The 19,138-nt window shown below is 33.0% G+C and overlaps 1 protein-coding gene across 7 annotated transcripts in view; it reads left to right on the top strand.

Annotated features, from left to right (window-relative positions):
• LOC127717606 (prolyl endopeptidase FAP-like) overlaps nt 1–19,138 on the top strand; it is a 229,779-nt gene that overhangs the window by 149,654 nt on the left and 60,987 nt on the right. The window contains exon 1 of one of the 7 annotated variants that reach the window (XM_052223324.1): nt 6,628–7,301. The exons of 5 other annotated variants lie outside the window; for them this stretch is intronic. In XM_052223324.1, the coding sequence (XP_052079284.1) occupies nt 7,260–7,301 (42 nt within the window). In that variant the 5' untranslated portion in view covers nt 6,628–7,259. Of the gene's footprint in view, nt 1–6,627; nt 7,302–16,144; nt 16,566–19,138 lie in introns of those variants that run through there. One more of the 7 variants, XM_052223323.1, reaches the window with a different exon arrangement.

Raw genomic sequence — 19,138 nt, 5'->3', positions numbered from 1 at the left:
ATTACTCGCAGCAGTCCTACTTCAATATTAAAATCAATACCAATTTCAATTGAATTTAATATCTTAATTTCCTAAAGAAAATTGATTTGCTTTTGCTTTTGTTTTTATTCTGAAGGAAAAATTCAAAATTAATTTTCATGATACTTTGTGAAATACTTCCCATTAAATCCAACAAATAAATTGTATAAAAAAAAAATCATATTAGAAAATAAAAACTCTTTTAACGTTTTTTATGGTAAAGCTTTCTAAATAACATTTGACTTATCTCCCTTTCTACACTGCACATTACTAATATCATTTGACTTATCTCTCTTTCTTCACTGCACATTACTTTGGGAATGAGAACGGTCATACGTGTTTTTACTTCCTACTGAACGGTACTGTTGATAATGGACTACATTTATGAGGTAGACTATGGTTCCAACCGCCCCGTAACAAATTGCCAGTTTAAACATTATGTAATTGTAATAAAAAAACTGTTACAACTCACCCTGGTAAGACTGAACTTTTAATAAAGAGAGGCGAAAGATCCCAAAGGAATATTCCAACTCGTAAGTCGAAAACAAACTGACAACGCAATGAAAAAAAAAAAAAAAACGAAAAACGACGAAAAGACAAACAACAGTCTACAAAACACAGCATAGAAAACTAAAGACTGAGCAACTAGAACCTCACCAAAACACAGCATAGAAAACTAAAGACTGAACAACTAGAACCTCACCAAAAACTGGGAGTGATCACAGGTGCTCGTGAAGGGTAAGCAGATCCTGTTCCTGTTACAACCGTCTTGTTACTCCTATAAAATACGTTGATTAGTAAGACAGTTTTTGCTATTAAGTCTAGTCAGTTTTCGATTTTTATGCTCGCCATCGTTTCTTTTTTGTTTCTATTTTAGCTTTCTCGCCCGTACCGGATAATGGTTATTCTATAAACGAATGACTTGCCAAAAAAAATTAAACATTCCTCCGCGTCTTCAAAACGTTTCTATTCACTGATATTGAAAAAGATAATTTTTAGTACGAAAAGTCAGGTATTAATCATTACCTACTTTTTCATTTCGAAATCAGGAACATTTATCACACATCTGCAAATAAAAAATCCTTTTATCTAAGATTTAAATGCTTTTCTCTTTTTATTTCATTGGGATGTAAAAGCGTTGACTGAAGCAAATTTGTGCGCACGTTCAATGCTTTTACGATCCTTTGAAATAAAAAAAGCGGCACGAAATACTTATAATTATGTGTTTTTTCTGTAACCATGAAATTACCTTTTCGTTTGTGTTCCTATGCATTCTTCAACGTAACGTTGTCATGGAAAGCACGTGCAGTCATAAATGTTTCATTTCATTAGGAAGTAAAATATAATTTTGGAATCGACGCAACTGTTGTTTTCCAATCAAAATTACGGAATCTTATCAAAAATCTATGCAAAGTAATTATTCTATAATGATAAAGAGGGTCGTTCAGTTTTATTATTCTTCATGTCAAAATGCCAGATTTTGATTGGTTAATACGAGGGAGACAATTTACTCTATTACCCTTCACAGAGACGCTTGCTCAAGTGTGCGCTTTAATAAATACGGATGATTGTTATGTACAAGACGACATAGTTTATTACTTTGAATTTAAAATTTAATAGACAGTAATGACAGAACATTCAGTATAATACATTAAATAACACATATCTTAGAGGGTGATAGAGCAGATTATTACCTCTCGAAAAGGCATTGTCAACCTTGGCTTCGCCTCAGTTGACAATGTTTTCTCGGGGTAACAATCTGCTCTATCACCCTCTAAGCTATGTGTTATTTATATAATGTTACTAAAGAACGTGATCTATAAAAGTATGATTTCACAATGAAAGTTGCGTAATGTTTAAGGCCTTGGATTAAGGAATAACAGTACTGTATAGTTAAAGTTGCCGCTGTCAATTGCGATGTGACGGTCGCAAATGCAGTTTTACTTGCTACGTGACCTGAGACCGGCCAATGAAAAAATATTACATAAAGATTACATTAAAATGGTGCATGTCTGCCAATTCTGTATTTTAGTCTGCCGTAAGTTGTTTCGAGTATAGTATCGACAGAGCATACTCGTTAATCTTGAGTATACTAGTATTGAAAATATCTTATTCAGTATTGACACATGACTGAAGAAATAGATATACAAATGTAGTAGCGGTCCCGTATTACTAGTGGACGGGTTACCAACAAAATAAACAGAACACAATTTAGCAATGCATGGTGTCTTAATTTTCATTTTTTGGTAATAGTCCAAACCCTTAATTAGAATAAATTGCACGTAAAAGTCGTCTGGTTGGAATTTTGTTTTGATGATAATTAAGCTGACAATTTGTTTTTGCCATGCAAATGTAATAACATGTTTTACTGGGGATAATCAATATTTTGTTAGCGTACTTTATAAAATCGATGATAATTGCATTTCTTTGTTCAATGGCATAAAACGTTCCTATCATTCTGCTTCGTGCAGTTAACTATTGTCGAACTCCCGCGGAATGTAATGATGTTTGATGGTAGCATCGTAATGTTATCGTTATAATTGATTTTGCTTTACTTTATAATGTAGAGAGAAAAATGCAATGGCAAATGGAAACTTCCAACATTGATTAGGTAATCGCTCAATGATCAGTTTCAGATGGGAGGTTCAAAATGAATGCTTGAAATTTCAACAAGCCTGGTTTTACTCTTGCAAATTTTGGATCTAAAAGTATCTTATTCTTCATTTGGTTTTCATAGACTATTTTCATATTACCGACTTTTGACTCCGGATTATACAATTTTTCGACAGGTTACCTTTTCTGTGGTTAGACATCCTGGTACTCGATCAAGTAAGAGCAACCAAAAGAAGAAAAATCAAACACATAATGCGAGCAATTTGAGGAGAAAGTTTTCTGTTTTCTGATGATTTTATCGTATAAAGAAAATATAAAGCAGTTAATTTTCCCCATAAATTGTATCGGTTAAAAGCTTTTTTTTTTTTTTACTTTGCTCTTACTTGACTGAGTACCAGGATGTCTTACCACAGAGTAGGTAACCTGTTAAAAAATATAACTCCGGAGTCAAAAGTCAGTAATATGAAAAAGGTCTATTGCAGTTAATTATATTCAAAGAATTGTGTGTCTAAGTTTACTTGTGATTCCAGCTTGGCTGTGTGGCGATTAATGGGAATAAACAAGTTTTTTTGTTGTTGAGTTCTTTCTAGTGAACATCGAGGGGGATACGTTTTTGCTATTTTCTAAATTTGTTGATATTCATGTTATTCGGGATCCACACAAGGGATATAGGCTAATATCATTAATCGAATATTTTTAAGGATTTGTGATTCGTTAAGACCTTATCACATGTACATTTGAATTTACTCATTTTACACGCCAACTGTTGTGTTTAGCTTTTCGTAAGTTAAAAAACAGCCAATTTATATTCTAGAAATCCCCAATTTTACATTGTTCATGCAATATTTGTTGATTAATAATATAACAATTGTGGCCTTTGGTTGAGGTCAATACAATGTTATATCGACCTAGAGAAGCATGTCGGCCTCGGACTTCGTCCTCAGTCAGTATGCTTCTCTTAAGTCAATATAACCTCGTATGTCACTGAATAGAAGTTTCTTCATAATATAAGTTCCAAGTGGAAGAAATATTCTGTAATATTGTTTCCATTGGAACAAATATTATAGTATTTGTTCCTTACGGAATAAAGGGTATAGAATATTTGTTCCAACAGGAACAGATATTATGACATTGTTTATAACAAAGTTTCCAGGGTAACTTCTGTTAGGCGGAACAAATACACGTTGACATATCGACCTCATACAAAGGCTATAATTGTATATTATTCCCTGTAAGTGTTTTATATCTCCTGGACCGCTTTTTCTCGAAAATCTTGTAAATAAATCGCATACGAAAATATGTTATTTAATGTAACGCAATGACAGGAGTTACAGTAACTGTAGATTTTAATGATGCATACTGTTGGATAAACTTGACGGCTAAACTTTCGTTTATACGAACTGCATGCGTATATGTCGTTCATGCTGTCTATCATATATGTTTTTCGTTTATTTGTGTAAATCAGGTCGTTGGTTTTCTCGTTTTGATAGTTTTACATTTTGTCATGTCGGGACCTTTTATAGCTTACTATACGATATGGGTTTTGCTTTTTTTTGAAGACTGTATACGGTGTTCTATATAGTGTTTATATCTACGTCATTTGGTCTTTGGTGGATAACTGTCTCTTTGGCAATCAAACCAAATCTTCTGCTCTATATGTATATGCATTGATGATTCCATATTGTTTTTGGGGAGTACTAAGTTGTAATAGTTTAGGTTTCCAAAGTAAAAGCACAGAGATTATAAATGCAAAAACATAATAGTAAATAGGAAAAAAAACCACTTTCAATCAATGCGTTTTGATTAATTATTCGTAAAAGAAATGATCATGCTTTTTTATCATTATCAGAGCATAATTATATTATATCAGTGTTGACAGAATGAGAACTAACAGAAGAATCGAAGCTAATTTAAATGGTTTGCCAAAACTTTTTATTGCATTTTTTGATACATGTCAAAGCTTCTATGTAGTATATTCAACCAGAACAAAACAATAATCATAAATGTGCATAAGAGCATTAATTTAGGAAAATAATTAATCAACACTCGACTCTGGAAAAAAGAGACACAGATATAACCGGAAGTCGACGGGTCTCTATTTTTTCGTTCCTAACGCTCATACAAAAAGATAATATGTTTTTCAACATGGTGCATTTGTTGTATACAAAAGCGTTTTTCGACATGGTGTATTTGTTGTATACAAAAGCTCATTTCCCCTCCGTCTAGTACGGATCGCATATCTATTATTGTCTTCCGATTGTGATTTATTATATTTAGGGTATTTTTAAACTGAGTGTATTTCTTATCAATATTGATTGACGTTGCTGAATGAAAATGCCGTTACAACTACAGGCCAATCGATATGCTGTCAAATTCTTCTAAATCTGTCTTTTAACCATATCAAATTAGGACGTTGTTGCTAAGCAACGTCTTATATCTTCTGCTACCATACATGTGTCCATATGACGACTAATTTGTGAAAGTAAAAATGCTTTTCTTGGAATTTTTTAACGCATCACCCTTTTTTAATTAACACTCAAGCAAGCTTTATACATGTTAAATATGTCTCACAATATTCTATGCAATTAAGGAACCTTAGTCCATGCTGGTGGCTGAGTTGAACTTTGTTAGAGGTTTCACTACACAAACTATTTCGATCATATATGAGGAAATGCATGCATATAATTACATTACATGTATGTTTCATTATCATACGTTATTTTGATTGGCTAACAGCAATCTCGCGTCATTCTGAAATTAATTAACCTTCATTTTAAAATGAAATGTAACATTCTTGATGACACGAGCTTCCACAATAAAGTGCACAGGTAAACAAAAGAAAAACTTGATAGAAATCGTGTTTAAATGATCCTAGTAAAAAAATGTAATTATAAGTATTGAATGCTTCCTTTAGTAATTTTGTAGGGATGTAAAAGCGTTGACCGTGCGTACATTTTTAGAATGAAGCGTTTCCGCGCTTCATACAAAATGTACTTCGGTCAACGATTTTACTTCCCAATAAATTTACAAAAAGAAGCATTCCATTCTTAAGTAAATCTCAATTAGGACAAATATTTTGTTTAACTATAACTAATCACAAATAGAAGTTAATTGTTGAAAAAAATCTAACTCGTGTGAAACAAGAATTTCTGAATTGGATTTCCGATTTAAACAGAACCTTAAGCTAAACTGAAATAATTATATTTAACAAATTGATAATAAAACATAGGAAATGTAATGAGCTCCAGTATCGGCGATCATATTATGTGTCCAGTTTCTCAATTGATTTTGTGCTTAGTATAACGATCTGAAAATTCAAGCCTTTTCCTACTGTTTTTAACGTTTTTGTCTTATGTTGTGCTCAAGGTTAGTTTATATTTTTACCACTATCCAAGTTTAAGGGAAGATTGAGAAATCACAACCCTGTTTTACCCCGTCACATTCTTTGTGTGCCTGCCAAACCTATGAGTATATTTATAAAATGTAAATATTTAGATTCACCATGCCATCTGTTGGTCATTTTATGAACCCCCCTTTAAAACCTTACTGTTTGAGATCCGCCTATTTACAAGTCAGAAGTTTGTAAGTTATATATCATGCGCAATTGCTATCAAGTATTAAGTACTTTTGTTAGTTCTTTGTTAATGATAACATTTTGTTCATTAGACTAAAGTGTGTGGTTAATGCATTGATTGTTATTCCAAAAATGTTCATTTATACTTTATAAAATTGAGAATGGAAATATATATTTATAGCAATTCGCATTAAAAATTTGTAACATATACATATTTCAACATTTGAACATTTTATAAAAGTCAAACATTAACCTGTCAGTATCGGCAGAACACATTGTTGATTGAACCATACTGGAAACGAATGCTGTTTTATCTACTCTAAATTGGATTTATTTATACCCAATGGCTACTCAGAACAATTCGTTTGGTTACTTACATGATCGCTCTGAAAAAAAATATATAAAGTATGAGATATATGTGCCATGAAAAATCCCATTTATTCTTCAATTTAATCCAGAACATTAATCTTACCATCTACGTACATTGTGGTAAAAATAGATATATAGTTTTAGCTTTATCCAACGAAAATACATTTTAATTCTTCTTTATGCTAAACTATCAGCCTAAGCTTTGTAGCTACTCGTTAGCGATAATAGATTGTTTATGTCTTTTCTGGTTTAAATTGCGTATATCTCGCAATAGAGAAATTTGGAGAACATCACATATATTACACACACATCTGTAGCAGTAATTTTGCAGCGACAAACTAGATAAACTCGGGACAGTGATACACATACTACAACTAGTCCTAATGATTGTCTACGCTGTAATAATCAATTTGCTATAACTATTCCACCGACGCACGTGTGCATGATATCTTAATTCGCCGGAATATTAGTTAACCTCATCAATTAATTAGTAATCTTATAAGATTATTTAGTGTGCAGATAATACTAAGTGAAAAAATAACACAAAACCTATGCCGGATTACACAATGATTTTTTCCGGATTAATGCGATGATTTTTCATCGAGATTGATTTTATAGCCAATAATTTAAGCTGGATAGTTTGAGGACAATGTATAGACAGTGAGATAGTTTTAGGATATAGGAAATGGAAAAGAAATCTAAAGCTGAATCACCAGATGGTGAACAGGTAAGGGGGAGGGGTTGAAGGGGGGAGAAGTTTTGGGAAAGCATGTCATTATTTATTTCTTTAGCATTATTAAGCTGTTTAATGAATCTTAACGTATAAAATAACTAAATCATTTGTTTGCTGACTAATAAACACAATCAAGTTGATAGCTAATAATTATTGTTTCACGTGCACTACTTCAACTTTGGTTACGTGTACCAAATTTCTATCATAAATAAGGTTTTTGTACTATGATGGATTATTTGCTTAAAGTCCAGTGGCAAATATTTCATGCATATTCACTACGATAATTGTATCATGCTTTAAGTATAATAGGTATGTTTGTTTTGTTCTATTCCAAAGGATGGAAATTTGGTTTGAATAAGATAAGATACTTTTATTCCCATGAAGAGCAAAGTAATTTATTACAATGATTTAGATAATTGACAATAATCAAATGTTGATAATCATATATAAATATGAATATATATAATCATCTCAATTTGAATATATAATGGTTCGTAGTCAATTCTGGAAAAGACTTATTAAAACATGAAAAAAGTGTTAAATGTCAGATACATGTAGGACCAGAAACGAATTTGAAAGGATTTAGAACCTGTGCCTTTATGAGGAGATACTGTAACAGTTCTTTACTCTTTAGTGTATTATATTTATCACTTGAGAGCTTCAAAACTTGACAGAACATTGCTTGGACCATTTATTACTTTCAGTGCGTACATATTTGCATCTGTGTTTGTTTACATAGCATGTATAATATACAAATGATTAAATGTTTTCGTCATAGTTGCTTAGTAATATACAGTCAAACCTGCTATAAAGGTCACCTATTTTCAACGAAAACCTGTCTTGACAGATCACTTCTCCTCCCGCTGTAGTAAAACCTGTCTTGGCAGATCACTTCTCCTCCCGCTGTAGTAGAACCTATGCATTTTGAACCACAAATAAAAGGTCAACTCTTCCAAGGGTGACCTTTTTATACAGGTTTGACTGTATCCGTATACGCTATCAAGTGTGTTTCTCAAATAAACGTCAACTAGTAATATACTGTCAAGGCCAATAGTTCGGGAACAGCCAAATATATGAAATGTTTGAAAGTTTTAAAAACAAAGGGAGTTAGACAAAATAGCCGAAATTTGATTAAGGCAGTTATAATACGCCCTCAGTATCATGTTAATTCTATAATATATAGGGGCCTCGGTGGCCGAGTGGTCTAAGTAGTTACTACTGTAATCACTAGCCAGTCAACACTGAGGTTGTGAGTTCGAACCCCGCTCGTGCGGGTTCACTCGACTCCAATCTTAATTGACTAGGATTGTCAGTTTTCCTATCGAAGGTCGGTGGTTTTCTCCGGGCGCTCCGGCTTCCTCCACCAATAAAAACTGGCCGCAACGAAATAGCCCAAAAGCGGTGCTTAAAAGTGGCGTTAAAACACCAAAAATCAAATCAAAAATCAAATCTATAATATATAAACTAAACATAAACAAATACATTAAAGAATTAAACAGTAAAATTCAATATGTTTTCCTGTATATGTTTCAACTTAGTGAATTGGAATCCACGAGGTATAGGACCGGCCACTCCCTCTACACGAGGTATAGGTCCGGCCACCCTCTCTACACGAGGTATAGGACCGGCCACCCCCTCTACACGAGGTATAGGACCGGCCACCCCCTCTACACGAGGTATAGGACCGGCCACCCCCTCTACACGAGGTATAGGACCGGCCACCCCCTTTACACGAGGTATAGGACCGGCCACCCCCTCTACACGAGGTATAGGACCGGCCACCCCCTCTAGCATTTTATAGCAGGGCATTTGGGCACTTTTGTGACAACAAAGGATCATTAGGTTATAAGTAGAATATGCATTTTATTTTCTGTTGCAGCAAAATAGTTAAAAAATAAAAATATAAATATTGATTTAACGAAAATGATGGAATTTTAGTTCCCGAAACTAAATTTCCAAAATGTCTAATGGTTGAAACACACAGTTCAATATTATAAAAGAATTTTCTAGTAAGAATGACGATTCTGTACATAATTTAGCCGTGATTAGTTAACGAAGCGAGGTGGCTTATGTTTTGCACGATATGTTTATACTATATTTCTGTGGTAAGATAAGAAACCAGAGCAGATTTGTATTGACTAGATGATTGATTTGAGAATTTGTTTGTAAGAATAGTGGTTTTGATAACGATTTATTCGGGATTTATTTGTGTAAAACAGAAATAACATGGGAATTTGTATATATTTATTTGATTCGATTCATCATTAGATTTGTCTAAATGTAATCACTGATGAATTTTTAACTCGTGGACAAATGCCGTGATCATTTTATCTTTATTTTGTTTTGAACATTTTTTTTTGGGGGGGAGGGGGGTGCCAAATGTTATATTGTTCTAGATAAGATATATTTCCTATAAGAAATCTGCGTTATCTCTAAGAATCAAAAGAACTGAATGAGAACAATTATTATTTATCCATGACAATATAGTAATGTCAGTAATGTACGTAGTCGGGAAGCTGAGAGAACACACTTGTCACATTTCAATTTTCAATGAATATTTTAACGAACGATCATTATCAACGTACATATATATATATATGGGGGTACACATGGATCTCCCTCTTTTAGTAGCTTTAAAGTCCTTTCAATTTTTAATGATTGCATAAATCTATTTTAACAGTGTTAGAAAATATAATTTTACTTTTTGTCTTTATTATTAATTTATTTTTAAAATTAAGTTTTACCATTTTAATTGCATTTGACATATTTTAACACTGTCGTGGCGTAAATATATATTAAACAACATAACCTGATGTACGAACTATTGTTAACCATTAATCGAAATGTGTATATAGTGGTGGACGAATCTCGGTGGTGGAACTACTTTCCTCCTTATATGGAGGTGTGCCTTGACTGGCAGACATTCGTTAACAGATGACAGATTATAGCAGTGGTTGTCTTCAGGAAGGATGTGTTGATTTTAGACCTTTGGCAGCCTTTGTTAAATTGATTCACAACTTTGCTAAACTCGGGACGATTGTAAAATTGACAATTCATGTTTATTGTTAAAGTTGGTTGACCTATGGAACTTTTATTTTATGTTGTTGGGTGACTGTCATATTAACTTTTACCTGAAACCGCCTTTTATCCATATTTGCATAGAATTGTTCCTGTAATAAAAAACTAATGACGGGTTACAATGCAATGAATTTCGCCGCCATCAGATAATATTGCCAAAACAATTTAATTCGTTGGCACAGAAATTTTGCAAACACGATGATTGTCTAAGGAGACTTTAGATTATTATATATAATAATTGAATTGCAGTAGACTATTATATATAATAATTGAATTGCAGATATCTTCTATATGCGATGTGTTGACACTCATAGTTGATTAGAATGTCACACTTGCTAGAAACTAATTAAATTTCCGTTTTTGATTGACATGAAACATTATTAAGTTAGACATCCATATTTCTCAACTTGTAAATTAAAAACATGAGAAATGTATGAATGAATGACTTTATTTCTCATAAAACTACAGTTACATAGTTATAGAAACCAACTCTAAACATAACTGTAAGGTTCAATTATTACATGTCGTCTTGAACGTGCATGAAATATTTGCCACTGGACGTTAAGCAATAATCATTTAATCATCAATTATTACATGTATGTGTAAAAAAATACAATGATATATTACCGCATTTGACAAGTTGAATAGTTGATCAAATGTTTGATATTAGGGTTTGACCATGTTTAACTCAATTATTTTGCAATTCATAATGTAACGGTACTCGTCACCAATGTCGTTTGAGTCACAAAGACGACAGACGTTATTTTGAGTGTTTCCGGATGGAACGGTGTTGATTTGTATGCATCGAAACGAAGCATTCTTAAATAGTGATGCATTTAAGGAAAAAATCTAGTCTGAACGCTTGCCATTAATTTGAAAATATATTGTAGGTGCTAGGAAGTCTGATTACAAAAAAATGTTAAAACGCCAAAAGAGCTTTACTAGCTTTACCATACCAAGAATATTATGGAGACGGCAACCCAACAACACAAAAAAGAAGGAAACATCAGAAATACATTTTAATAGAGATCCACATACTGTTTTAAAAAGTTAAAAGTATATGGCAATACAGTCAATCTGCCAATCTCTAAATTGCCTCAAATCAAGAAAAAATTGTGAATAAATTTTACAGAGACCTCAAATATCTGCCCTCAACACCAAATGTCCTACTTTAAAGGGAAAAACATCAAGATCTTAACAAAATCATTATATTTGTCTCTGACGTATATACAGATGATTTTAAATGTGATTTTTAATTCGTGTTTAAACTTCTATATAAAGTCATTAATCCCTTCTGAAAATATCAGAGCAATAAACCAAACGCACAGAGTTAAATTTGAGTTTTTTGGTTTTTTGCGACAACGTCAAGTGATTTTTTTTCTAAAGAACTATTTACGTAAATCCTGTTCTTACAAGCAATTAATGCTAAACAAACTGTTTCAAAGAACATTGGGTATGGGTTCTGCTCATTGTTGAAGGCCATACGGTGATATATAGTTGTTGATATCTATGTCATTTGGTCTCTGGTGGAGAGTTGTCTCATTGGCAATCATACCACACCTTCTTATTTTTATAATCATTGTTTGAATTGCCTACTCAATTAAGAAGGGGCTCAATCTTTATTTCAGATGAATATCGTTCCCATGAAAGTTCTTGCAATGTAAAATTGAGGATAAGAAACTTAAATGCACAATATTTTAGGTAATCACTGTGAAACTTCGGTATAACAAGTGCAGATAAAAATATTGACAATCATGTGCTAAATTTTAGTTGCAACCTACTGAAGTAGAATTAAAAAGTAATTATGTATTTAGATGCATATTCGTATGAGTCTTTTTATAAATAATCATATGATTACATAAATAAGAGTCCATTACAATTTCTGCTTAGTGAAAAAAAAACTGCTTGGTAGAATAAACCTGTTCTGTGTCTATACAAACCTGATGATAAGAGCATTTTTATGTACGTTAACTGTTACCAATTGTCATGGTGTGATCTACTTACGAAGTAAAAATTATTATAACACGTTTTTGGGTTGTGGTATATAGAGGGAAAACAAAACTGTGGGGATGTGGAATATAAGGGGTAAAAAAGGGGTGATCTGGGATAAAGAAGGGGGAAAAAGGGGGTAGATCTGGGAAAAAGAAGGGGGGAAAAAGGGGGTAGATCTGGGATAAAGAAGGGGGGAAAAGGGGGTAGATCTGGGAAAAAGAAGGGGGGAAAAGGGGTGATCTGGGAAAAAGAAGGGGGAAAAGCGGTGATCTGGGAAAAAGAAGGGGGAAAAGGTGGGAAGTGGGAAAATATTACAAACAAGTAAGCGGGATTTGGGAAATGAACACCCCAATGGCCCCTCCTCCTACCTATGTGTTGTTTACCGTTACAAATAATTCTGAAATAGTAAACATATTCATTTATTGAAAAATGGACTATAGTAAACATAAATTTGGTTATAACTAGAACCTTATAAAGCTATGATCATGACCAGCAGCAACTTAATACTTCGTTAACTTTATGTAAATGAAGATAAAGAAATCGATCTACTAATCCTCTGATCCTAATTGATTTTGTAGTCAGGTTTAACTATATCCATTCAGGTGTAAGTGATTAATACATTGTAATTTTGTTTAATATCTTGTTTTACTGTATTTGCCAATAATATATCGCAGAGTCTTCTATTTCATTGATATTACATAATAATATTTGTTAACCACTGAGTAAAAAGAAGAAAAAAAATGCGAAAAAATGAAATACACAAGCAGTCAACAGAACACTTCACAGACATGATGGCCGAAATCCTCGAAGTTATTACTAAGAGATGTGAGGTGTATTTCTATTAGACAGCAATCCAACGACACTCAAAACAACAAAGACAGTCTATAGATTAGATTAATGAAACAGTTGTTCGTCTACAGGGATTACTACCCTGTCAAGAGTTCGGACCCTGCTCGTTGCAGGTGCATTCGACCCATTTCTTAATTAATTAGGTTTACTAGTTTTCCTTCCAAAGGCCAGAATTTCTTCGGGTACTCAGGCTTTCTCTGACAATAAGAACTTACCGCCATGATAAAACCAAGAGTGCTGAAAGTGGCCTTAAACAATATAATCAATCAATAAATGGATTAACGAAGCAGTCATACTGATGGAATTAAATGCCGAATTGATTATTTAAGTTACGCGGCATTGAGTAAAAAAAATGTAACTGTATCAGTGGATTTACTGATCAAATATTGAAAGATACTTAGGTCAGGTTTAGGATTTTTTTTTGTCAGATGTTCGGACTCCCTTGTTTTTTTCCCCACGATACAGGGTAAAATATTTTGCACCATAACACCCATTATTCTTTTCATAGAAGGCTTCAATAGCCCATAAAAAGGTCATTTGCCAAAATTTAAGCAGATTCTAGATTTCTTTTCTTTCGATTTGAGACCCAAATAATACCAATGCAAATATAAGGTAAAAGTCCTAGTCAGCTTTTTCCCGTCATTTTTTTAAAATAAATATCTCGAAAAGGAGCTCCATAACTTATCAATATTTCTAGCTTATTTTGTTCCTTAACTAATGCTCTTCTGATTTAAAAGTATCAATTTTAAAATCATTTTTTTTTTAATATCACCTAAGACATCCTTAAGTGGTTGATTTATTGTGATTTGTCTTTTGCAATTAATTACTTATGTTTGCCTTCATTTTACCAATATTTGGTTATTTTCCAAATATGTGTTCTTTTGTAATGCATAGTGTTATTATTACAGTCTTTAAAAGACACACAACTTGCTCTTTTACTTCGACTTTGATTTTACACTGAAGGGTCTTATCAGTGAAATTTTCATCAGTTATCCAATACCATTACAAAACTAGAACTATTATATTGAAAATGTTTGCTACAGAATGAGATATGAGAGTATTATAGTAAAATCGACATTGAAAGAAATTGAATTATTGGAATACCAACAACTCAATTTAAAGTACTCCAAGATTACTCCGATGTCAAACGTTCTTCTTAATTAGAGACCCCCCCCGGAAAGTCTTAAAAAAGAACGTCAGATGTCGGAGCAATATCATTATTGAAGCTGTAATTGTGTTTCAATGTTTAAGATGTTTTTATGAATTATTCCAAACACCAATAGATCAAAAGCCTTCCTAGACATTTTCCAAAGTAAAATTCAGATCTCAATATCAGAATATATTCAAGATCTTTATTTGTACATTTGCTGGTTATGTTCCTATATTCTACCGTCTTATAACTTTGATAAAATCTATACAGTTGAAACCCACAATCATGAAAACCATGTCAGTTTACTCAACATATTCTTAGACTTTATTTATATAAAAACAAAAGCTTACATTTTCCCATTACAAGACATTTGTCTAAGTTATTTAATTTAAATCTCGCCCAAAATCAATCTGGTTTAAATATCGAGTATTTTTTTTCATGACATATCTCGTGAAACATAAATTTCAAAATCAGCTGAAACCCATTAAAGACCCTCACAACCCCATCTAACACGATAAAAGATCACAAAGTTCTTATGTCGAGTGCTGGATGTTTTATATTCTGAAATGAAACAACCTGGCTCAAATTTCTGAAAACAATAAAAAAAAAAAAATCCAAAATGAGAATGGCTTAAACCCGCTGCATTTGTTTGCACCTGTCCTAAGTCAGGAACCTGTTCAGTGGTTGTCGTTTGTTGGTGTGGTTCTTAAGTGTTTCTCGTTTCTCGTTTTTTATATAGATTATACCGTTGGTTTTCCTGTTTGAATTGTTTTACATTAGTCATTTTGGGGCCCTTTATAGCTTGCTGTTCGGTGTAAGCCAAGGCTCCGTGTTGAAGGCCGTACTTTGACCTATAATTGTTTACTTTTTACACATTGTGACTTGGATGGAGAGTTGTCTCATTGGCACTCATACCACGTCTTCTTATTTTATTTCTATTAGCTTAACCCCCCTCTCAAGCTAAATCTTTGTCCTTGATTTTGATTACATTCTTCACTGACTCGTGATTATTATGCACGTTTTCCGTACATTTACTTTAACAGATGATAAGGAATAAAACACATGAAGTGAATGTACTGTACATTATGTTATTATATAATATGTTATACATATTTCTCTTTCTATTATAATTGATGTAACAAGGACAACAGTCGGATGAAATTGATGAGGTCAAACCTCGAGTGTCAAACGTTATTAAGCTGACATACTTTGAAGTTCATAAACATGACTGTAATGAACAAATAACTAAAGCAAGCTTTCGGTACACCTCTTGAGTGTACTTAGAAGTCTTATACTATAACGAACCATCAACTTAAGCATGTAACACTTAATTCGGTGCGTCTTTCGGTTGAACCTGAGGGTTGAACTTAATAGCAATGACGTAAAGGACTCACTCAATGGAGCGTTCATTTATTTAGACAGCAAAAACGTACAGCACTCACTAAACATAGAGTTCGTGTCTTTATGCTGCAGCATAGCGTTGATATCTTAGACAGCAAAGACGTAGCACTCACTCCACCTTGCGTTCATATATTTAGAATGGAAAGACCAACAACACTCACTCAACAGAGCGTTCATATATTTAGACAACAAAAACGTTCCGCAATCACTCAACATCGCGTTCATATCTTTAGATGACAAAACTGTACAGCACTCAGCAGAGCGTTCATATCTCAGACCAACAAAGACGTACATCATTCAATAAAGTAATCCGATTCCCAAGACGGGAAAGACCCTAAACAGAGCTTCCTTCGAACAGACTGTAAAGATAATACAACATTCAAACACTCTACTGTTTGATACTATTCTATAAAGGCATAATGAAAATAAACCCAAGACAACTTCAATTACAAACAAAATGAAAACGATTTCCCCTTTATATAATATTTTTATCTTATTTGAAATGTGACGCTAACGCGATGGTAATATATTTGAAATATGAAGCAGGCTTCAAACCTACAGCCGTTGGTGTCTGGTTCAAATATAGACAAATCATGTTTTCAATGATGTATGATGTTTGTTCTGACTTAGGTGTGATAAATGATATCTCTGGAAATTTTATATATGGAAAATAATTACATTGGACATATGTGTTTGTGGTAACTTTTTATTGTTTTTAAATTAACAAAATGATCAAATATTGTTCAAAACGGAATACAGTCAATTTTGAAAGAATTAATGAAAAGAAGGTAGGGCATTTTTTTGTTATTATTATTATTATTATTATTATTTACATCATCTGTACATTTGAAAATATGATTAAAGCAAAAATCATCATATTGATGTTATGTCTAATAATAATTGAAACCTATTTTAAATTGAATAACTGTACCAATTCAGGAATACCATTCCATTGCTGTGTTTGAGCTTTTGATTTCGCCATTTGATTTGGGACTTTCCGTTTTGAATTTTCCTTGGAGTTCGGTATTTTTGTTATTTTACTTTATTCTAAGAATGCAACAGTTTGGTATGTTTCTTTCACTCCCAATTTCTGACTGACAAGTCTATATTGAATAGACTTTAAACCAAAAAATACTAATTGGTTGTCATTTAAACCATGTCAATCACTCGAATGACGTGATGAATTTATATATGTATAAGGTACATGTACTAGCTAGCCTCGTTAGTCTATGAGTCTATTGTGAATGGAAATATGGCAATCCAATGATCCAAAATTGGAAACTCAGACACATTTTTAACTAAATCACTGGTATTTTAAACTATTCAGTAAAATCCACAGTCTTTCTTAAGTTGTACACGCAAAATGAAAAAAAGCATACGTATTCGGTCAGAGAAAACAGCGAATTATCTCATGACGACGATTATTTTTTATCGTATCCACATAGCTTTTTTAGACCGAAAGATTCGGTTTTTTTTTCAAATGTGGCAAATTATCGTGCCACGAGCACTTTCGAAGCTGAACAATGTACATTTACATAACAGATAAAAAGTAATAAACACGTGATGTGAATAAAAGTACATTATATAACCAGTTATATAATATGTTATAAGTCATAGCAAGAAATTAGTAGTACTTTTGCTAATTAATATTCATAATATGTAAATGAGAATTGTACCACGTGATAATAGTTAACTGGACTGGCTTGATATCATTAAAATCTTTAAAACACTGATATTATAAGTTGCCCGTCACAGAGTCCCTGTTTATAATCACTCTGATATGTCCGTAAAGTTGTCAGGCGGTCAAAATCAAAACAATGAACGCGAATTTAGTGAATGTTTCGTGTTTTCGTGAGTTTATTCTTCTTGAAATAGGGGCATTTTAACTTTACGTGGCCGAACCTAGAGTTCAACGACTACACATACAAGGTTAGGACTTGCTTATTCTTTGGACATTCAAGTTTCAAGTTTCATCCCCGCAACCTGTTTTTGTAATGACCTTGTTAGCCAATTTTCAACACGAAGTTTGCAAATTTGACGTTTCAGCCATTTTAGCCTGTATTTTATACTGCAATGTTAAAAGCCTCTCGCTTCGATTTTTAAAATAGCTCAGGAACCTTGATTTTTGCAACGACAGTCATTATGTTTCGTTTAAATGGTGTATGTTTATTTTCTGTCCCCGCAACCTGTCTATCACTTAAATTAAAGTTAAAACATACATTTTTTTTCAAAATTCCCTATTATTTCAATATAATTTCCGTGACCCGTATCCGATTTCTTTAGTATAATATTCAAATAAGCAAAGTGGCGTTGATTTCTGGATATGATTTCTGGATATGATTTCTGCATCTATTATAATTGATATAACAAGGTCAATAGTCTGATGAAATTGATAAGGTCAAACGTAATCAAACTGACAGACTTTAAAATTAATAAACATGACTATAATGAACAAACAAAAAGGCAACGCTTCGGTGCACATCTTGATTGTACTGAGAAGTCTTTTCTACAGTGAACCATTTAAGCAACACTACTGTGAATTTTTCGGTTGAACTTTACAGTAAAGACACTCACTCAATAGAGAGTTCATGTCTTAATGAGGCAAAGACGTACATCACTCACTCAACATAGCTTTCATATCTTTTGAATGGAAAGACCAACAACACTCGCTCAACGCGGCGTTCATATATATAGACAACAAAAACGTTCCACACTAACTCAACATAGCGTTCATATCTTTGGAATGGAAAGACCAACACCACTCACTCAACGGAGCGTTCATATATATAAACAACAAAAACGTTCCAAACTAACTCAACATAGCGTTCATATCTTTGGAATGGAAAGACCAACAACACTCACTCAACAGAGCGTTCATATATATAGACAACAAAAACGTTCCGCACTAACCCAACATAGCGTTCCTAGCTTCAGATAACACAATCGTACAGCACTCATCAGATCGTTCATCTATATATGCTACTAAAGGAAGAGACCGATTTCATTGAGCCGCAACTCCTCTGAAACCATACAAAGTCGGAAATATTTGTGATATGACGTATAAATGTAGTGTTATGTACTTCTTAAATTTGTCTTTTAAAACAATCTTTTTTCCACAGAAAACGCCAATTTTTGAGAAAATTTCCAAATTCGGAGACCGTTATCGAATCGTGTCTTAAACGCTTTCGCGCATGCTCAGTCGACGTACTGCCCGCGAAATCCAAGTGAAAGTTAAGTTGGTCCTCGACTGAGAGGACCAGCTTAAGTGAAAGTCAGAAGAAAGATAGAAAATAGGACATTTAGGCCTATAAGGATCCTGTATTGTATCGTAAGTGCATAATTTTGGCCAAATTAAATGACA

The sequence above is a fragment of the Mytilus californianus genome, unplaced genomic scaffold (assembly GCF_021869535.1).
Source record: "Mytilus californianus isolate M0D057914Y unplaced genomic scaffold, xbMytCali1.0.p SCAF_10, whole genome shotgun sequence".
NCBI classification, from domain to species: Eukaryota; Metazoa; Mollusca; class Bivalvia; order Mytilida; family Mytilidae; genus Mytilus; species Mytilus californianus.
This window is presented reverse-complemented; position numbering and strand designations above follow the sequence as displayed.